The sequence below is a fragment of the Girardinichthys multiradiatus genome, chromosome 22, assembly GCF_021462225.1.
Source record: "Girardinichthys multiradiatus isolate DD_20200921_A chromosome 22, DD_fGirMul_XY1, whole genome shotgun sequence".
Taxonomy (NCBI): domain Eukaryota; kingdom Metazoa; phylum Chordata; class Actinopteri; order Cyprinodontiformes; family Goodeidae; genus Girardinichthys; species Girardinichthys multiradiatus.
In genome coordinates, this window is record NC_061814.1 from 28,290,415 (window position 1) to 28,312,623 (window position 22,209).

The following is a 22,209-nucleotide window of genomic DNA, read 5'->3' on the forward strand; positions in this document are numbered from 1 at the left end:
GATGATATACGCTCAACAATTACGATTTATTTAAAATGAAATTGTTAATGGTTTGGAAATCACTGCAATCTGTGTGTGTTAAATGTTTTACTGTTCTTTTTTTTCTGACAGTTAGTTCCTAAGGCAGACCTCTTCCTGCTTTTCTTTCTGTTTAGCGTCCAGCAGGGCATCTAAGGCACTCCTCTGTGTTGCAAGCTTTTCTGTCTGCTCCCTATATGCTCGCTGCGCGCTGGTGAGGAACTTCAGGAGGTAACTGCTCTGGGCCGGGCTCAGTAACTGAGCGTGCTCGGAAATGAAGCACTGGATGTCAAATGTAACATCTTCCAATTTGAGCTTGGTCTCTTTTGAAAGAAGATTCCCTGTGTCCTAGAAATGAGTTAAAAAAAAACAGAACAGGATAATTTATTACATTTTGGGTAATGTATTGCTGCAACATTCTTATAAGATTACAAAGATACCATGTTCAGTTGGCTTAAATGTTTCAGTTTGTCCTCATCACATGCGGTCAAATCCATATCCAACATCTCAAAGTTGTTGAGAATGATGCTTGTTAGTTTGTGAAGATCACTGAGATGTTTCTGGTATGTTGACTCCAATTGTGACTGAAATATAGAATTAAAGTAGTTAGACGCTTGTTTAGATGTTGCTTAGTTTTGTTTTTCATTTTATTTACTATCTTAACACAGACCTTTTCTGCTTTCATGACTTGAAATAGAGAACTACTTCTTTCTGCACACATTTGGGAGACAGCAGTGAAATTTGACTCCAACTGCAGGTATGTGGAGTGTAAATCTTCATTAATTTGTTTGGGAATTTGGTCATCATCAGCAGACTTTAGTAGCTGTTTAGCTCTCTCAAAATCCCCTAGTAGGACACTGCCCAGTCTGGAAACCTCAGCCTCTAAAGACTGAAAAAAAGACACTTTCGCTCAACAAACCAATAAATAAGATTAAGATATTAAATAAAAAGCTATGAAGATTGAGAACAATAATAATGTTTGGTCATTTGAAGAAAAAAGGTAGTGTTTTCATGCCTGACCTGACATTCCTCTAACTGGATCTGCAGTTCTTCCATGTTATTGAGTGTGGATGCTTGCATCAAAAGGTCTTTTTTTACATCTTCCAAAACATCTGCATGATCTTGAAGTCTGCCAACACACTCCAAGTAATCCTGGATGGAGAATAACTGTGGAAAATAATGCAAGAGCAAGATTTTTCATAAGCATTGATCTTTTTCAGATTTTGTCACATTACAAAAGAAATTTTTAATGTATAGGATTGCTCGTAAATGAGGAAATAGAGGAGGTAATGAACAGATTTTATGTGATAGGCAAACCAAGTAGGGCATAACTGTGAAGTTGGTGTCAGAAAATACATGGTTTACAATTTTTTGTACAAATCATCATCTAAAATTGTGAGGGGGATTCACCAGCCTTTACTCTGATACACACTAGTGGCAGCATCATGCTGTGGGGATGCGTTTATCAGCAGCAACAGGGTAGCAGGTACGAGATGATGAGGAGATTGATGATAAACTTGGACATTGCTTCTCATAAACACTACCCATTCAATTTAAATAAGTTTGAGTTATATTGCAAAGAATAGGCAAGCAAATTCTGTCTCTAGATGTTCAAATCAAGTAGACTTAACCCAAATGACTTGTAGCTGTAACAGAAACTTTAAAATCCATGTATCATTTCCTTCCAGATATGCAGTGCTTTGTGTTGGTGTTTTGCATAAAATCTCAATACAATATGTGGAAGATTAAAATGTTAAAAAACAGCTCAACAAGAAGACTGTACCTCAGTTTTGACCTCTTCAGCTTTGTAGGCATCCAAGCTGTCGAACCGAGTGGATGGTTGGTGAACACTTTCAGCAACCTCACAGATGCCTGAAGCTTCCCTTGCCAGCTCCTCATCTTCTCCCTCTGAGCTCTCTTCTTTGATGCTCTCCAGCATGCATAGCTGGTCCTCCTGAGTGTCGCCCCCCAGAGCACTGCTCAGGCTTTCCACCATTTCTTGAAGCATTGAAAAGTCTTGGCTCAAAGAGACGGTCTCAAAAAGCTGCAGGAGCTGCAGTTGAATATTCAAAGGATCATCCTGTTTTTTTATTTTACAGGCCTCATCCTCCTCACATGTCAGTTCCGAACCTCTAATGTCGCTGCTGTTTGGTGACAGGGTGTTTTCATTCAGCATATCCATGAGAACATCTGGGGTAGTGTGCTCACAGAGTCCCTGAAAACTGTTTTTTTCTGTAGGTTGAAGATTGTCTTCAGTTTGTTCGATTTCCTCCAGCTCATCTACTAAAACCTTTACAGCTTTATATGACTGACTTGAGCAGCAAACAGAGGACCCAATGCTGTTAGACAGATCAGCAGCTTTCTCTGATTGAGTACCAGATCCCAATTCTTCAATTTCAGGTTGTCTCAAATGAATATTTGATATTTCACATGATTCGTTTAAGCAGCACACATTTACATTATTTTTTTCCTGCTTTGATAATGAAAACTCCTCAGCATCATTGGTGACCATGAAAGTGTCATCATGTTGCTTCTCTAGGCAAAGCCTCTCCTTGTATATTTCAACATTCATCTGATTTTCACCACAACTGTTTGGCTCTAGCACATTTTTATTAGTCATTGATGGCTCTTCCACATCACACCCTTGACTGGGAGTATTACTTGTAGTTATGTCACTGAATAAAACAGTTAATTGAGAGGAGCTGCTTGATTGTTGTGCAGGTCTGTCATAAAGAAAATACATTTGACTGCAAAGAGGCTGAGATTCAGCATTGAAATAATCTCTTAAATGAAGCACAGCTGGCTGAGGTGATACATATCTGCTGCTATCTTCAGCATGCTTTATTTCACTGATACCACCATCCTTTGAAGTAGAAATAAATGCACTTTCAACTAAATTCCAGGATGACAAGTGATGTAAACTCTGAGGTGGCTCACTGTTTAAATCTGAGCATACATTGTTTGTGTCTCTTTCTGTTTCTAAAGATAAATCATTGTGAAGTGATCCAGATGTCCCTAATTCACTCTCACTACAAGCATGAGATCCCTTTCGGGAATCATATCCTGCACTGAAAAGCTCATCTATGGGCTGCCTCTTAGATTCTGCAGAGCAAAATGCAACACATGCATGCTGAGGCTGGTTTTCTGAGTCAACACTGATGTCCCTTAGACCAGACAAACCCGTCTCCTTTATAGGAGCGGTGTTCTCTTTGATAATACTGTGGACATCGGTTGCACCTGTCAGCTGCCTGTTGAATGAAACCTGTGAGTCACAATCTTTAGCCATCAAAGGCAGTTTGTCTGTATGAGAAACAAAGTCTGCAGACACATGAATCAAAGATGAGGATGAGATCATCTCAGCCTCGTGACCACAGTGTGTATGATTACTTATTGCTCCTACATTTCCTTCTTTAACAGCTTTCTCTGTGTCTTTGTTGTCTTCCTCATTTGGTAAATCAAGTACCATGACAGCCACTCCTCTCTTCATCGGCAGCTGCATGTTTTCAGCTCCGTACATCTGAATCGAACTCACAGTGTGACCTTCAATGGTGTCAGAATTAAGGTTTTCTCTGGAATAAGAGCAGGTTTTGATCTCTAAGTCAACCGGTTTAGTTTCACCTAATCCAAATTCCAATGCATTACTGAAACTAATATTGCAATCAGACTTCAAAGAGCTCTCCTCTACTGTTTGATACATGTCTGTCTGTTTTAGATCCAACAATGTGTCTTCACTGAGTCCTAATGCACAGATGTTTTCATCTGACAGCATGTTGTTTAACTCTGGTACTGTCTGTACAGCCGCTAGATTTTTTAGAGACCCCAAGAGGACAGTTAAATTACCCTCTTCCTCCATTTGGTCTTTATCAACCTGAAGAGGACAGTTAAACTTCTTCTCACCTCTAATAGTTTCAGAAAAGCATAAAAAGTAAGATTGGTTAAGATCAACACTTGTTGATTCTCTGCACAGAAACTCAGAATTGCAGTTTGGCAGCTTCTCATGATGAAATGTACTTGCAGACTCATAATCAAATGGTGAATCAGCATTTCTGCTCTTTACTGAGCATACAAAGGGAGGCACTGGTGTCTCCAGAATTTCTGGGTCATCAAGACTGTCACTGTCAGCCTCTTTGGTGTCATACTCTAAACTGTTTCTTGCTTCAGTTTCATCTAGATTGAAATGAACAGCTTCTACCTTTGCATCAGGTTCCATGCCATAAACCTGGCGGAGTTCATATATATAATCTTGTTTCATAGCTTGGACATATGTGACAGTTGTTTCTTCAGAACCCTGTGCTATATTGTCCAGACAGGCTAGGTTATTCAGCTCAGGTTCACTTGCAGAGTTTTCTTCAGGGGTAATTGAGCCATTTATTTTAGAGGTAAAATCACAGGGATTAAAAGGATCCTGTGCATCCTCCATTACCTCCTCTATTTCCTCATTTACAAGCAATAGCTCTACATCTGCCTGTTCTGTGTCAAAACTGGAGTTAAAGGCAAAGTGAGGAAAATTTTGAAAAAATGTTTGAGACTGACGGTCAAGAATCAAAACCCTCTGAGCTAATCTGGGGTCAACGTAACTGTTTATCATCAAGTAAGAGATGAACAACTGCTCTGCCTCGGATGGAGAGGGAGAGGTCAGATCTGGAACAGCCACAGAATGATGCCATCCATCAACTGAAAGCTTTTTATATATGAGCCACGATGAAAACATTTCATGGAGGTGATCAACGTCGGGTATTGCGTCAGGAAATTCAACAGATCTCACAATGTCTGCTGTCCAGCTGTCAATCAGACCATTTTTAACAGCAGAGTTGATATCTATTACCTCTGAGCTCTCAGGAATGTAAAAAGCGGCTATTTTTCCTCGATTACAGAAGAGTTCGCTGGTGAACTCACTGGTGGTGATTTGGTGGTTGCACTGGAGTGAGTTGGACACGGTTTCCTCAGAAAGAGGCAGCACGAGTCCCATAAACTGCTGCTGATGTCCCAACACAATCAAGGTGCTGCTGGAACTCATTAAATCACACTGAACTGCTACATCCACCCTAAGCTTGTTATTGTTGTGGAGATCCCCAGAACAATCATCGCACACTAACAAGGTCCCACCTTCACACTCAGATCTCAGAGGGTTAATTTTCCTCCCTGAGTCAAGCGACTCATATTTACTAAGGCACCTTAAAATGAGGCCATTAACCTCACTAGGTTTACACTCTTCTTCAGGCTCACAGAGAGACAAACCACCAGCAGTTCTCATAATGTCCTGCCTTTGCAGAATCTTTACATAAACAGAAGCAGGTATTGACCCACACTGAAACGCCCTCTCTACAGTCAGCGAGTCCCCTGTGTAGGATGCATCCAATCCCTCACTGATCTGTTTTATCTGTATTATCTTCATAACCAGATCCTGACCGGTAGAGGCCCCCCTAGCTGATGCTATATCAGACAGTGACACAGAGGAGATGTGAGAACTTTGTATGCACTTGCTTGATTCATATTTGGAGAAGTGGTTTAGTGTTGATGTGTGGGTGTGGAGGAGATTTTGTTGGACACTATCATCCCAGTTCGGATGGACAAGAGCCTGAGAAGAACAGAGGCTTTGGCCTGTAAGCGTGTCTGGGAGAACGATGGACCCCAGTTGATCAAAGAGTTTTCCTGTGGTTCCAGTCCAAGTCCCAATGGAGGCATTTAAATCCTGCAGAAAAACAGAATCATAGCAAGTTACTCAAGTAGCTGTGACTTCCAAATGCAGTGCCTTGCAAAAGTATTCATTTTCCTTTAAATTGTTCACATTTTGTTTCACTGCAACCTCAAACTTCATTATATTTTTTGGGCATGTGATGAATCAACATTAAATAACAAATGTGAAGAAGAAGGAAACAAAAGTGGTAGTTGGATGGATGGTGTCTGTGTAAAATAATTTTAAAATATTGCCACAATTTATCAGTTGGTTTAGGTGTGGACTTTGGCTGGATCATTCTAACACTTGAATACGCTTTGATCTTAAACATTACACTGTAATGCTGGATGTATATTTGGGTCATTGTCAAGTGTGAAGATGAGTCTCCAGCCTGGCCTTTAATACTTTTCAGCCTCTAACAGGTTTAATTCCAAGAACTGCCCAGTGTTTAGCTCGATCTATCTTCTCATCAACTGTGACTACATTTCCTGAAGCAAAGCATCCCCACAACATGATGCTGCCATCACAATGTTTCACTATGAGGACCATGAGTTCAGAGTGATGTGTAATGCATGTTTTGCCCCACATACAACCTTTTGCGAGCAAAAAACAAAACCATGTATTATTTTCCTTCCAATTCACTGCCTTACAGTACTTTTCTTCTATCACATAAAATCCCAATATAAACATTGAGTATTGCAGTTATGTTACAAAGTGAGACAAATCTCAAGGGGTAGGAATACTTCTTTAAGAAACTGTATCTATTCTTTATAAATATGCATTAGATTATTTACCAGAAAGACAAAAACTATACTTACCACCACACAAACATGGTTAAAATATTGTGTGAAGAGCAAGACTGCAACAGGGTTACAACCAGAGAGTGACGCACAGCACACTGAAAGCTAACATGCGTTTGGGAATGCGGTGTCCGACATCTTGCAAAAAGAGTGTAGTTAGTCAGTTTGCACACTGTAAGGTTAAAAGTCAAGTCTGTTTTGACACTGAACCTGCAAGGACCCAAATACAGGGATGATGGACAATTTTTCAGACCAAAGCTGGCACAGTGAAGCATGTTTACAGCATACGCAAATACTCAGAACTTTAGCTAAACAAATATCATACAAGAAATGCAAGAGAAAACTGCCTCAGCTATCATAAGGAAAAACAGATCATCTTCGTTCATGCATCTAAACATCCGGAGCGTATAATAGCACATATCTGAAACAGATGCAGTCAAACATAATGCCTAAAACCCAACCTCATCTGCAGAGGTTATTTGATCTGAACACTGCTGAGAGATTTCACTGTAGGCCTGACTGAGAGCATTCAGCTGCTCCTGGGTCTTCATTCTGTCCTCCTCTGTCATCCTGTGAAGCGCAAAACAGAACGCGAAGCTTTGAGTTTCCACAGTAAAATAAAGTATTGAGGATGCAATATCAGAGTATTAACACTCACTTGTCACCATGTTTGTTAAGCATCATTTGTGTGGCCCTGAGTGCTTCAGTAATTTGCTCCTTTTTGGACACCATTTCTTCAACTGATACCTGAAAATCAATGGTCAAATGTTTACATGTTATACAAAGCAGTCTGCATTTGTGTAATTAATCAGAGTAGATAGATTATAGAAGACTGGAATATGCAAGAATTATATTTCAAAAGTGTGATTACACCGTTCATTGAAATTGTTTAAATATTGATGTAATGCGCTACAATTTTACGGAGATGCACCAATCACAGAAGAGAACCTGATCATTTTCATTAAATCCACTCTGATTGCTAATCCGCAGGCCAAATGCTGAAAAATCTATTTCTTTTTCTGTCCGTTAAATGCATCAGAAGAAAGAAATCTTTTACATACAAATGCAATAACGACCAGCGTGCGCTTTGTGTTTTGAGTCAAATAAAAAAGAATAATCAGATACAGGTTGGCGACATATGTTTTAATTTATAAGCAGGAATAATTTTGCAATTTCTTCATTTTTTAATTTTAAAACCCAATATTTCTATCAAAAAAACCTTCCGCACACTTTTTCTACATGTGTTATAGTCCTTAAGTAAGAGAATTGTGTAATATCTGAATTGGCAGGCCAGACCTTAAAGAAAAATGCAAATCAGTAACACTAGCCATGAAAAACCTGATTTGCACATTTCATTCATTGTTAGATTTTGAGTTGTGATTTGTTATATTATGCCTTAAAGCATTGTACAAAAATATTTATGAACTCCTTTACAGACATAGAATCTCATAAACACTGTGTTTAGACACCAAATCAAATTAAATTATTTGATAAATTATAAGAATAAGATCTCCGTATTGCACAGTAATTACTAAAGGTCAACTGTAAAGTTTGTGCCCTCACAAAAAATTGAAATCTAATCATCTAACATCTCCATGTACATGTTAATCAATCAAAACAATGAATGATTTGATTTTATGGTGTACATAGATTTTCTGAATTTTGTGCAACTGAACAGGTGTAAAGAAAGTTTTTATTATGTTTCTTTACAGTATTAACAAAAACCTTTTTAGAAATAATTGTTTTTTAAGGAAAATCACTTGTCACAATTATTAGCATCCCCTAACAATTTCTTAGGGTTAGGGTTAGGGTTGAAATAAATAACATGGAAAAATGTTTGTGATTTATACTATTTACTCTTTAAAGTTTTTACCTCTTTATTGCTTGTATCTGTTTTTATAGAATTTTTAGTTTTTCCTTACACTGATTTAATTAAACAATTTTCCAAAAATATTATATTTTTAGCTTTTTTCAGTCATTTTCATGTTGTAATTTGATATTTTTAGCACTTTATAGTTATCTGAAAAACTGGGCATTAAATCTGAGTTAAACAATGTTGCTTTAGGGCCATTTGAACACTTTGAACACAAATAAAACTCTCGGAATCATGCTATTAAGGTTGAAATTAATAATGGGACTGAAGATATTCGTTATATACGTGCTTGTGCCACTTATGGATCTGTTTTATTGTGTCAATTGAAGTTCATTGAAATAAACCCACATATCATCCAAAAAGACTTAACCCAAGAGAGGTCATTACAACCACAAAAAAATTATGTCTGTGGTTTTTATTGTAAATCACGCAGGGACAACATAAACAAGGATACACCTTAGCATACACATGAGTTACCTGGTGTTTATTTGAAGCATCTGTGTTGGCATTACTATCTTTCAGATCACTCCCATCGTTGCTCACGGTCCGTTTCACATCGGACATCCAGTGCAACAGTTTGCTAACTTTATCACCGTGTTCTCGCTTCTCCTCATCAATAGACCTCTACAATTAAAACAGGCAAACGTTCAACAGAACTGTTAACTTTTCTGCTTAAGATAAGAAAATAATCTGTCTATAATTTGGCCAAAAAAAAGTCAGCTACATCAAACACAGAAATAAAATATGGAAAACATAGCAAAGTCACATCTTTATATATTTACAGATGTTTACTTAAATGCACAAAGATAATGGAATGTTGTTTTGGCTCCAAATGCATGAACCTTTGTAGCCTCCAGTAACCTAAAACCAGTGTGGCAGTCAAACGCACTTCTTTCCAGTGCCTCTCTGAATGTTATTCGTCTCTTTGTCTTGGGACAGGTGAGGCTTTGAGTTTGGAACTTCTCATCTTTGAGTAGAGTTGCTGTAACTTTGTCGACAAAACTGCTTTGAATCACTTCTTCAAGACAGACTCTGTCCTTCGTGTCAGGATTAATCATTCCGCCAGTCAAAAGCTGGAATTCAATGCAGCGGAAACCCACATCCTTTGGGAAAAGGTTTTCCTGAACAGCCTGCAAAACTGACAAAACCTTCCTAGTCTGAGGGTGGGTAATGCCACTGAATGCCTCCTCGAACCGCTGGAGCTGCTGTTTTAGAGACCCGTCTAAAAGACCTATTTTTAGAGCATCAGCGAGGGTGTGTTTCTCCCCAGATGAAGGGTCGCAAATTCCTCCGGTGCAGGCCTGGGACTCTAACAGTCGTAAGGCTGTCACCCTGTCGATAAAGCCCTGCTGGAGGCCCTGAAGGACTGAGAGCCTCTTCTTCCGAGTGATGTCCCAGAGACCAGCAATGGTGCTGTTAACATCTTCCACAACAACCCATCTTGAAAATATGATGTCTGCAATCTCATAGATGCTTAGAAGTCCATTGCGATAGCTTTCAAACTCAGACATTTCAAGAAATCTGTGACTTAAAGCCGATTCTAGGCAAAGCTGTCGGCCACTTCTGGCATCAGTGATGAAGTGACATGGTTTTCCACTTGGGTCAATCAGAGAGTCTTCCTGCCAGTTACTTTCCTGCTGGGACAGGAACAGATACGTCTTCTTGTTGATGTGTTTCCCCTTGAAGGCTTCATACACTGACATTTCCAATCCACAGCTGCTGTTGACGACTGACATTCTATGAGGACTCATAGGGGATGTGTTTGTTAGGTGTCTTTCCACAAACGGGACAAGAAACACACTGCCGTTGATGTCATATAAGCAAGTCTTGAGTATTTCACTGTAGTATGCCTTCTGTCCAGTGTCAGGGCTATGAAAACCTTTTGGGTTGCTCACTGGATCATACAGACTCTGCAAAGTCTCTTTGTTCAATAGACCCTCATTCAATGCAAGAAAAGTCGGCACTCTTTTGCCTGTTTCTGGGTTTATTAATCCTCCTGCAGTAACCAGGACCTCAAGTATCCTCTTGCCTTTATATCTATCTAGAATTCTCTCCTCCATTGCCTGAAAGACAGAAAGTTTTCTGCCCTTAAAGTTGTAGCCACTAACAGCTTTCTCTGCCTCCGTCAGTTTCTCTTTCATGCTTAGATCTACGATGCCTCTCTCCAGTGCCTCTGCAACAGAGACTGTTGCTCCTGTAGCTAGATCTACAAGACTGCCTGTTGCAGCCTGAGCCTCGAGGAACTCAAGAGCATATGTCTTTGCGAGAAAGCCCTTTTCAGCAGCTTCTAGGAAAGATATCTTTTTCTTACTCGACTCTACATAAACTCCAGCTACTGTAGCAGGTTTATCATACTGCTGAATGAGCGATGCTTGAACTTGTTCAATGGTAAGGAGGCCCATCTCCAACCTTCGTAAAACCCCCTCATCCAGGAGCTTATGTTTGATCCACTGTTGAATGTCGGACCTCCCAATTATCTCCTGGTGCTTCTGGGAAGTTGCCACACCCAGTGTTCCACTAGAATTTCCTGAACTCTTTCCAGGTGTGTTTACGGTTTCATGAATTTCTCTGATTTGATATGTTCTTGTTTTACTGGTGTTAGTTTCATTCTGCCTTGGGTCTGTAAGTCCACACAGAGCCATGTATCCATGCACTTTGATTGAGCTTGGAAGACCCGATGTAATTTTACTCTTGTGAGTGATGTGCTGCAGATCTTTTGGTTGAATGCTGGGAGTTTCATAAAAAGAGCCGACTTCCTTGACTTGCTTAATTTCTTCAAGAATGTTTTCTCTCTTCATCTTCTCCATCTGTAGATGCAACATTAGAAGAACGCTCAAGTTATGAAAGACAAAAGCTCACTTTTACAACTAAAATCCCTCCAATAAGCAATTTCACAATACAAGGTTTCATTTAAATATGCTAAATATATTAAAATAATGCAGCTTCCATTATACCTCTTTTATATTGAGAGTTTCATCTTCCATTCTGCTCTTTGCACCCTTCTCCATGGGAACATCTGCCTTCAACAGATCAGCTTTGGTATTTGCCACATTTGGACGAATGGTTTCCGTCACCTCTCCTCCCAGTGTGGACAGAGTTTTCTGAAGACTTTTTACCTCTCTGATGTACAGCTCTATTTGTTCTCGAAGGGCTCTTGCTTCATTTTCTTTCAATTTCAGTTTGCGCTCAACATCTACCAGACTTTGTTCAAACTTTGTTCTGTCAATTGACTGTTGATTGCAAAGGCTTTGCAGAGCACTAATTTTAGAGGTGAGTTTCAGTTTATCCTCCTCAAGTTGAGTAATTTCAGACTTTGCTTTCCACAAGTCTTGCCCAAGCTTTGTTCTTTCTTGGTCCATTTTCTCCATTTTAATTTGAAGCTCTTTGTCTATTTGCTGCTTTGATTCCTCTGTGGTGTGCTGCAAAGGTTTAATCAGTTTTACATCTTGCTTGAAATACTTGTTGAGCTTTTCTGCTAATTCTCCGCTTTGTGACACCTGGCCTTCTTTTGCGATTTCAGACTGCCGCAAAATCATTTTCTTCTCAATTTCCACCTGCATAAGCGACAACTGCCTCTCATAGCCCTCTTTCTGGAGTTCAAGTTTACCCTTTAGCTCTTCCAGCATCTTCTTACATTTCTCCAGTTGTTCCTCCATCTGCTGGGACCTCAGCTGAAGAGCAGAGTTTTCTCTTTGCTTTTTCTCAGCATCCGTTTGGGTGCGTTGCAACTTGCCTTTTAGCATTCTGAGTTCGGTTCCCAAGGAGATGTTTTTTTCGAATGCTTCAGATTTCTCCCTCTTCAAGATTGTGTTTTCACGTTGTAGATTTGATCGCAAATTATCAGAACTGGACACAGGTTCTTTGATATTTAGCTTGTGTTTCTGAACCTCAGTCTCCAGCAAAATGATTTTGGATTCTTTTAATTTTCTTTCTTTGTTCTCTTTAGCCAGTTCATCTTTTGTTTTTTGCAGAACAGAGCTAAACTCGGAAAGCTTAACATTCAGGCTCTCTACCTTCCTTTCCGCTGTTGCCTTGTCATGCTGAAGTGCATAAATTTCTTGCTTTAGGTTTTCCATAACTTTCTCAGAGCTGTTGTTTATTCCAGTAAAGCTTTGCTTGTGCTTGAAAAACTCATCTTCCAATGCTTTAAGTTTACTAAGATGTTTCTGATTCTCATCAGATTCTTTTTGCAGTTCCACATTTTTTTTCTTTAGCATCTCATTCAAGTCATTAATTTCAGCTTTCTGCATGTGGACTTTCTGATTCACTGAATTTTTTTCAGCAAACATAGATTTCAGCTCTGATTTAAGATTCGTTATTTCTTTCTCATAATTTATAATTTTTCCATTAAGGGATTTAATTTTTTGCTGCAGTTCAGTGTTGGTCTTGGCTTCCTCACTGTATTCTTGCAGTTTTATCTGAAGCTCATAGATGGTCTGCGATTTCTTGCTAAGCTCCTCCTCGATAATTCGGACCTGTGATTTAGCACTCTCTGCCTGTGACTTGAAAATTTTAATTTGCTGGTCCTTGCTCTCGATCTCCATCATCACCTGATCAAGTTTGGCTTTCGCATTCTTCAAATTCTGCTCCACTTCTAAATTTATCTGCTTCAGTTCATCGACCTTCCTCTGCAGTTGACATGTAACGATTTCGCTCTTCTGAAGTTCTGACTCAAGGTTTTTGCATTTGATCTGCAGCGCCTGCTCAATTCTCTTCACCGCAATGTTTTCATCCTTCGAGGATTGAAGCTGCTGTTTCCAGCTCTCTATCTCACTTTTTAAAGACTTTATCTTTTGTTCAGTGAACAATTTTTCTTTTTCCAGTGACACAGTTTTGATCTGAAGACCTCGAATATCACTGTCGCAGGAGACGTTCATCCTCATCAACTCATTGCATTTTATTTTCAGCTGATCTATAGCTGCCTGCTTGGAAGCTACCTCTTCCTCTAAGTTATTAATCTTGTAGGAGTTCTCCTGCTCAATGGAGGATTTTTTCTGCAGCTCTATTTGGGTGATCTTCAGCTGCTCTTTAAGGCCTTCTACTTCAGTGTTTTGGAAAAAAGAGTTTTGCTCCAAGGAGGACTTTGCTCTCTGAAGGGACCTGATTTCTTCCTGAAATTCAGAGATTGATTTTTTCATGTTCAGCATTTCCTGATGGAAGTCCTCTGATTTCTGTCTTGTCTGGACCCTTTCACTCTCCATGTCCATCTGCAGTTTCTTCAGTCTATTGTTGCTGTCATCCAGAAGCTTTTTATAGCTTTGAGCTGTTTCCTCCGCAATTTCTGCTTTTTTCTGGGCCTGAGATAGTTCATCCAGTTTCTGCTGCAAAACATCATGGATTCTAACTGCAGACCCCTCAAGTTGGGTGCCTATTTCTGACTGGCTCTCAAAACCCAAAGGCTGTACAGTCTGATCATTGCTTTTAGCCAGAACTTCAATGTGAAACTCCTGCGCTGTTGCTACATGTACCTCTCCTGGATTTATATTTTTGTGCAGGCTGGGTCTCTGTGCATCATTTTCTTTCTTTAAGAGATCCTCGGGTTTCTTCTGAGTCAGAGACCAGGTGGCTTCTGATTGCTCCATTAAAAGTTTGGTGTGGTTTAATTCCTGCTCAATTGCAGCTTTGTCCTTAATCATTATGTCTAATTTAGTGTGGTACTGACTAACATCATGCTCAAGCTTTGCCTTTTCAACGTTTAAATCCTTGATGGTCTTCTTTTGTGTTTCTAGTTCTACTTCCAGCTTCTCCACCTGTGCTTCTCTTTCCGTAAGCAAAACTTCCTGCTCTTGGATCCGCTGCTTAAGTTGTCTAATCTCTACTTCCCCTCTGGCTTTTTGGACCTCCATGCTCTCTGTCCTTTTTGCATCCTCTGCTCTTTCAAAAGCCCTTCTGTTCTACAATGCAAAAAAACGAGTCATCCACAAATTCACATTCAAACAGAAATGCTTACCTCAGATATGCATTGATAATCTTATAGAATCTCTCCAAGAGTTTGAAATTTCAGAACATTTGTTTCGAATGAGAAAACATTAATTTTGTTCATATTTGTGAATATTATAGAATGCAACCTTTAATTTCAGTATATTCAGTGAATAGAAATGAATCTCACGTTAAGAAATAAACAATAGTGCAGATAAGAATTATAAAAACGAATCGCTCAAACAGCATTCTATGTTTGATAAAATGTAAATGATATTAAAACTGTTATACAAACTTCAGGAGAGATTTTGTTTTCTTTCTAAGCAAGAACAAACCAAGAAAGGTGTTTCTGTCCAAGAATGCTTAAGCTGTTTTACCCACATCACCTTCACCGGCAAACATGCAGACATATTACACACTTATGAACTTCCTTTGCTTCCTTTGCTTAATGAAGCAAATTCCCTTTGCCAGCATGAGCCTGTGAGTCAAGGAGTCGAGTTGGATTAGAAGTAAAAATACCAGCAAAGCAGGTCTTGGGAGCCAAAATATCATGCATCTCAATTCAGAATGGAAAACAACGGTGGTGTCAGAACATCAGGAGACATTAAAGAGGACTTATTTATATGTTATTTTTAAACATTATAAATAAATGTTATTATTCATATATTTAAACCACCTCACCTCCTCGTCTTCAGCTCTTTTCAGTGTTTCACTGGCAAACTTCACATACTGGGTCATGAGCGTCACAAGAGCAGTGTAGCGGGTTCGGAGATCCATGAACTGTATGAAATTAACCCAACAATGACAAATGTGTGAATGTGCAGAAACTACACAAGCAACTATTTCTCACTGTAGACAAAGTTAGAATGTAGTATTACCTCCTGCTGAATGGCATCAGCGGAGCTCTGTATCTTCCGCTTCTTAAGAGGGGACTTGTGTTGGGAGTCGACCATCGCCCTAAACGTCATTAACTGAAGCTCATAATCCTATTTTTTAAGAGGAATTTTAAAGGTTAGTTGAAATATTTTTAGTAAATTTCAAGAAGAGGAATTTTATTTTTAAGTCGTAGCATTAGCAAAATCAAATCAAAACTAAAATGACCTTAACAGCAGATGTGTACTCCTCTGAATACTTCTGACACTCATCGATCCTGCTCTGTTTTTGTTCCATTTCAGCAACAAGAACCTGAAAAATACACAATATATATAGGATCAAACACTATTTGTAGATATAGGTCTGGGCTATGAGAAGGATACCACAGTTCTCCCTTACCTTCTGTTTGTTTAATATCTCAGCCAGAGCCTTGCTATCATCAGGTTTGGTTTCTTGGGCATTCAGCTGTGCTGTTTCTAGTTCTCTAATCCATTGATCAACACTGCTGTAGGAGTCTCTGTAGTGCTTTAGAGACTTGCTGATACCATCCAGGTCCCGCAGCCTGAAATTGTAAGGGAATCTCCATGAATGATACAAGAGTTTTGCACAGAGATGCAGTCATGAAATAAATAGAAATAATAAAAATAGAGGGAAACAGGGCTTGGGACTAGAACTGGACAATATTCAGCTCGACCGGCACTGGATGATAAGCGGCATATTAAAAACCCAAAACTTTGAAGAAGTTATCTATTTTAATATCAGTAATCACCTGTGCTCCTATAAACAATTAAAGTCTGCTTACAGCAGGAAAATAGAAAAATGTTTGAATGTTGCTCATTTTGTTCTAAATTTTGGAAGGTCATGCTTTACAAAAACAAACATTTGTATCAGAAATTTGCTGTAAAATTGTAATCAGTGCATTTCTATAATAACATGCAATTACAACCCATCCTACAAACCTGCTATCAATCTGGGAGTGAATGTTCTGCCATCTTTCACTCAGCTGATCTGCCTTTTCCTTATGCCAGTCCAGATCAAAGTCTCGTTCGTTATGGGCCTTAAACATGCAATCGCTGATGACACGAGCTTTCTGCAGCTCATCCTCCATGTCGTGGAACACCTCCTGCCTCTCGTCAATCTCCGACCGCCATTGCTACCAACAGAAAGATGGACGGTCACCTAAAAAGAGCTGTAGTAATACAGGTAGCATGGTTTTATTAAAAAACACAGTGCTACCTTCAGTGTTGAAATGACGCTTTCAATGGATTTGACTTCCGAGTTGACGGCATCTTCTTCATATAGTTTGGTCTCGTAGGCTTTAACAACAGCCTCTGCGCTCTGACTGTGCTTCACCACCAAGCTCACTGTTTTCAGCCTGCAATAATAGAAGCTCTTCTTTACTTTGTACAAGAAAAAAATTGCCACTTGATATAAATGAAGACAATGAAAGTCTCTTACTTGTCCATATAAATAGAGGACATGGAGTGCACTTGGGTCATGCTTTGAACGAGCACAGAAAGTTCAGAGGAAAGCGTTGACACGGAAGGAGAGCCTGCAGCCTGTCTGAAGAACTGTTCACACTTCTCCCTCATGACATCTAGATCGCCCTTCAACCTCTCCAGCTCAGACATCTTCCTCTAGAAAAGCAGCATGTTGAATGTCATGATTAGATAAGGAAACATCACATATGTGTCTATGTTGGAAAGATATAAAATACTTATTTGGGTACCTCGTGTTCACTGATGCGCTGCAGACTCTGCTCCAGGTCGTCTCTCTCCAACGGTGATCGGATTTGCCTGATCAGGTGTTCTTCATGGGACTCCAAGTGCATACGGATGTTGCGGATTTCTGAGATGTAATGATTGTAAACTGACTCCTCGTGTTCCTCTGTTTACAAAAAATGTTAACAATGCAAATATTAATAGTGAGAAAAAGAGAACTTTTTACATTTTAATCAGCAGTGTTTGATGAGTGATAAATAAAATAAATTATCTGGGATGTGTACCACTAGGTGGCGGCCTCATCACAATGTTATGTCAAGCATATATATATATATATATATATATATATATATATGATATGCTTTATTTTGTAGCAAAGCTAAGGATTTTCACAGAATATGTTAGTAATTTAGTAAGAAGAATAACAATAATTCCAAAAGGTTGTAATATAAAGCTTAAAAGGCTTAAGCAGCCATGTGCCACTGCTGGAGGCTGGGCTGTTATTAGGAAGAGAATTGAAGGCTTGCCTCTCTCTGCGGATCTGAGCAGTTCCTGGTAGTATTCCTTGCAGGCTGCCACATCTCTGTCCAGCTGCGTGCAGTCTGCCACAGTGAACACCTCCGACTCCTTGCTGTCCTCCAGGAACTCATCAAAGTGGGACTGCAGGTAGCTTAGGACCTGCTGATGCTCACCAGGCAACATCGTTTTTATCTGAAGTTGTTTTGGAAATTAAAGCATTATAAATATGTATAATCACAAAAACTCAAGCTAATTATCACAAATTACTATCAGGGAGTGCGTGGCACAAAAATCTACGGATACCGAGGCCACGTTCCAGTTGCGGATTGCCCGTATGTCAGCCATTAGGTAATGCCAGGACACCACGCTCTTCATGTTGACGTGGGAGCGGTGCCACAGTGTGAGGACATTTTGGTACAACTGCTCAGTTCTACAGGAAAAGTGAAGCGATTTAGGCAATCAATACATTAGGAAACTCTTAAATGCACAAAATGAATGCTATCATCCAAGGATCCCACCTTGCAGCCAAGTCAACAGCCTCTTTGTTGGGTGGAGGCACAGTGAAGCAAACAGAGGGAACCATGGCCTCATTCCCTGCTGGGTTGATGACTTTCCATTTGGCTCGGTGGGAGTTGCTCACCAATATGCACTCGTCATCTTTGTAAATGGTAATCTGAAAGAATTGGGAGACAGCCACAGGAGAGAAATATTCTACAAACTTATCAATTAAATGGGAGTAACTTTGCTGTTATATTGCAATAACAACATTACCTCTATCTGACGGTAATCGCATATTGCTTTGACAGGAATGGAGGACCTCAGGGGACTTTCAGGGTTTCTTGGCCGGAGCTGTACGATGTTTTTGGCCCTTCCCACTAACCCAGCTACAGTGCTACGGTACTGAAGAAGCTGCTCTTTCTCATCCTGAGAATACACCCAAAAATATAGTTTGTACTCTTACTCCTTCAACATTTAAACATTTTGTCAGGTTACAACTAAAGACTACTGTAACATGCTTTATGTGTGACAGACCAACAAAACGTAGCACATAGTTGTAAAGTGGAGAGAAACAAAATGACATGACTTCTATCTTTGCATTTATCCATGGATTTATGATCAGCGGCCTTTACTCTGATTCTTCTAAATAAACAAAAAATGACAAATATTGTAGTATTTGTCTGGTTATCATATGACAAAATGTGGAAAACTTAAATGTGGAAAACTTAAAATGATATTAATACTTCAAAGGTGCTACATCTATTTAACTATGCACACACTGTATGTCATTGTATCAGCATTACCATAGATTCCTGAATGAGATCCTCCAGCCGGTGCTGGCTGTTTGATCGATCACAGCTGTATTTTCTCTGAATTGAATCTTGGAGGTTCTTAAGGTAGTCCATGGACACTTTGGCATCACTGAAAAACTTCAGGAGGACAATGAAAACGAATGTGAAATTTAGATGTGGACACAGTTATTTAAAATGCATTTAATGGGATGGACTAAAGGAGAAACACACCTCAAAATAAACAGCATTTTCCTTAAGATGTTGTTCGACGCATGAGCAGAGCTGCAAAATCCAGCTCCACTGTGTCTGCATTGCAGCTTTATATGCCTGGAAGGAAACAAAAATATCAAACATAATGCAAAATTACATGTTTGAGTGAAACTTGATAATGTGTTAGACAATGTGAGAATTCTTTGCACAATCCCTGTCCTAAATATAGAAATGAGCTTTTTAATAAAGGCTTCAGAGACGATTACAAAGGAAAAAGCACATTGGACTCACTTCAATGGTTACTCTGGCTGGGTGGCTCTTCAGCATGAGGCGCTCTGCCTTGTCCTGCACAGACTTGATGCTCTCCTCTTTTTCATCCAGCTCCCTCATCAGGTCCTGTGTAAAGACATTTAAGTGAATGTCCCTGGCGTTCAGGTGTGGCAAAGGATCAGCTACTCCATAATCTCACAGTAGAGGCAATCATTCAAGCTACTACTCATCCACAAATCCATTCACTGAGATTATCTTTTCTAAATGAATGTTGCAGCAACACAGCCAAATAATAAAAAAATGTAAGACAGCTTTTTTTCTGTGTGCATGAAAGATCCCAACAGGGTACGACAGAAATGTCTTACAGCATGGTAGTCTCTTTTCTGTGAGATGTTGCTGTTGCGGTCACTCCAATCGAACGCAACCTCCTCTTCTTCTTTCTCATTCAGCCAGATAAGCTCTTGAGTTGCCTGCGACACGAAGTCGTGAAGGTTCTCCAGGTGGCTCTGCCGCTCCCTCGAATAGCTCTATATATTCAAACAACATTTCAAGTAATCAGACTATGCTTTAACTTTTTTCAATAATCAAGCTGCGCTCTAAAGATGGACTCACCAACAGCTGTTCATACTGCTTTTCGAGTTTGTTTAATTTGTCTGAGTAGGTCAGCTTCAGAGGCATGGTCATCTGAATCTGAGAGGAAAACAGATTTGTGGATAAATAAATAAATGTCATGCATGTACACCGATGAGAAAGTTTAAAAAAACCCACATACTTCACTGAGTCGAGCATCTTTGAGGCTCATTTGAAATTCTTCAATGGCTCTGTGCACACTCTTGTGAGTGTCTAAATGCATTTCCACAGTGGGCAAATCAGTTCCCCACTCTGAGCGCTCTAGTTGCAACTAAACAGAAAAGGAAAAAAATGTAGTGATGCAGTGATAACCTTCAATGGTTATAATTACAGCCAATATGAAGAAAAGGACTAAAACTGTTCACCTGCATCTCCTCCACCCAGTTCAGGAGGTCCTGCACATATTTAAGGTTGACTTCCTCCTCAGTCATGCTTGGGTCTGCCAGTGATGACTTCATCAGGGGCTTCCTGATCTGCATGTGCTTCAGATGCATGAGGTTACCAGGCTCAATGCTGCCACCGCTTCCCATGTAGCTTGGAACCAAAGCAGGTGGCAGACTGGGCGTCAGGGAAGGGGTCAAAGATGAAGTCAATGACGGGGTGAGGCTCGGGGTAAGGCCGGAGGTGAATGTGGACCCAGGCGTACCTAAGCCCCCTGAGGTGAGAGAAGGTGTAATGTCTGATGTCAAGCTTGCATTAATGCTCTGTGAGAAGCCGGAGTTCAGGCTCTGTGTGATGCCTGAGATCATCCGTTTGGTTTGCTCTGTTGTTAGGGTGCGACCTTTGCTGTACACAGTGGAGCACTCTGCTCTGAGGGCCAAGAGATCATCCCGGAGTCTGGAGACCCTGATAAAATGAGAGAAACGCGGTTACCGGTTTAATTGGCAACATAAAAACATTGCTGACGGTTTAGTATTATTGTTTAAAAATTTAAATAATATAATATTAAATAATAATATACATTAATATTATCGATTGATGTAACTATATTTTTTACTACTACAATTACTTTCATTACTACTACCACTAATAGTAACAATAATGCTTTTGCTGCAGGAGAAATGGGTACTACCTTTGCTTTAGCCTTTAATATTTCAAATATATTTTCAACAGATTTTTAAAAATGTTTTAAATTATTAACCTTGGTAAATTTGAACACATGAATCTTACAAGATTATAAGATTTTCAAAGTGTTACATCCTTACATACAGTATATTATTTGTGAACTAGGATTCAATTTGTACCTCTGAACAAGCTGATCCGTAAACGGGAATTTTCCATCCAGGAGAATTTGGATGTCCACCACTTGTTGTCGGAGGATATTCTCACACTCCAGCAGGTAGCTTGCAACCTCAGGCTCATTTATGAACTGAATCCCTGAATCAAGACGTTTTGTATCCTTAAAAAGAGAAAAAAACACACATTACCGCGAAGTGGAATTTTATTACAGCTTATATTAAACTTTAATTTCACAAAAAACGCACAGACTGCAGAGCTGATCTCGCCAATGCCAGCTTGTCTTCTCCATTAACACAGTCTCGCTGGACTCTGTTGGCAATCTGCTGCAACATCTCAAGCCTGAAAAAAGGTGAAAAATATATAAATTATGGATAATGATTAAAAATTAAGCATACTCACAAACAAAATGCAAAAGAGCAAAGAAAGGCCAAAGTAACTTCACCTGGATCCATAGGCAAGGTTGTTATTGAGAAAAACCGGGCTGTTAATCTGCAACGGCTCAATTAGGATGCTGTCACAGGAGCCAAAGCTCGTATTAAAGCTACTGTTGCTAACAGTAGAAGTCCTGCTCAAATATGCCATTTTATCTTACATTTTAAGCAGGCATTACTTTCACCAGTTGAACACTAACTCTACCCTTCACAATTGGAGTCTAAAACCTTGACAGCCTGACTCTAAGCATCATTAGAAAGAAATGAAAGAACAACCTCCAACTTCATAATATTTATAGTGTCCCAGCCAGGCGAGGGGCGTGTAAAGAATTCCACCCTGAAATACAACCCCACTCCTTAGGGGATGAAAATTAAATAACAGGTTGGGACAGAGCACCTTGACAGGTAGCTGGAGTGTAAAATCCACTGCCAAACAGCCACAGATTACCACACCCAGAGCAGATGCTGCATTTATGTTGGAAGTGAAACACATTATCAATTTATCACATCACTGGACTATAAAAGTCATTATTTTGTAAAAATGCTCAACTGGTTGCATACTTTATTACAGATATTATAAATAGTAATTATCTAAATCCTTAGCACTATTGTGCTTAGAGAGAAAAACTGCATTGTATTTCTGTACTCCTCTGTATGTACTGTCTATATATGTTGAATGGACAATAAAAAGTCTTGACTCTTGAAGACAAAATATAAATAGATATTTTAACTATTGTTAA

At 39.5% G+C, this 22,209-nt stretch overlaps 2 protein-coding genes across 2 annotated transcripts in view; both read right to left on the bottom strand.

Annotated features, from left to right (window-relative positions):
* dst (dystonin) overlaps positions 1-22,209 on the bottom strand; it is a 141,598-nt gene that overhangs the window by 54,967 nt on the left and 64,422 nt on the right. Inside the window, exons 15-38 of the mRNA XM_047351559.1 lie at positions 21,284-21,377; positions 21,044-21,198; positions 20,165-20,645; positions 19,942-20,070; positions 19,782-19,859; positions 19,535-19,696; positions 19,191-19,295; positions 18,921-19,016; positions 18,702-18,827; positions 18,172-18,324; positions 17,919-18,073; positions 17,704-17,830; positions 17,409-17,592; positions 16,890-17,047; positions 16,619-16,797; positions 16,397-16,535; positions 16,120-16,313; positions 15,560-15,722; positions 15,389-15,472; positions 15,166-15,273; positions 14,969-15,067; positions 8,846-8,992; positions 7,154-7,242; positions 6,957-7,065 (exon numbers count right to left, since the gene is read on the bottom strand). Coding sequence (XP_047207515.1) covers positions 6,957-7,065; positions 7,154-7,242; positions 8,846-8,992; positions 14,969-15,067; positions 15,166-15,273; positions 15,389-15,472; positions 15,560-15,722; positions 16,120-16,313; positions 16,397-16,535; positions 16,619-16,797; positions 16,890-17,047; positions 17,409-17,592; positions 17,704-17,830; positions 17,919-18,073; positions 18,172-18,324; positions 18,702-18,827; positions 18,921-19,016; positions 19,191-19,295; positions 19,535-19,696; positions 19,782-19,859; positions 19,942-20,070; positions 20,165-20,645; positions 21,044-21,198; positions 21,284-21,377 — 3,514 coding nt within the window. The remainder of the gene's footprint in view (positions 1-6,956; positions 7,066-7,153; positions 7,243-8,845; positions 8,993-14,968; positions 15,068-15,165; positions 15,274-15,388; positions 15,473-15,559; positions 15,723-16,119; positions 16,314-16,396; positions 16,536-16,618; positions 16,798-16,889; positions 17,048-17,408; positions 17,593-17,703; positions 17,831-17,918; positions 18,074-18,171; positions 18,325-18,701; positions 18,828-18,920; positions 19,017-19,190; positions 19,296-19,534; positions 19,697-19,781; positions 19,860-19,941; positions 20,071-20,164; positions 20,646-21,043; positions 21,199-21,283; positions 21,378-22,209) is intronic.
* LOC124859071 (desmoplakin-like) lies at positions 8,945-14,857 on the bottom strand. The gene is made up of 2 exons (XM_047351560.1): positions 11,323-14,857; positions 8,945-11,175 (listed from the first exon to the last, which is right to left on the bottom strand). Exons 1-2 carry the CDS (start codon positions 14,212-14,214, stop codon positions 9,157-9,159), a joined length of 4,911 nt encoding a protein of 1,636 aa, XP_047207516.1. The 5' UTR covers positions 14,215-14,857; the 3' UTR covers positions 8,945-9,156.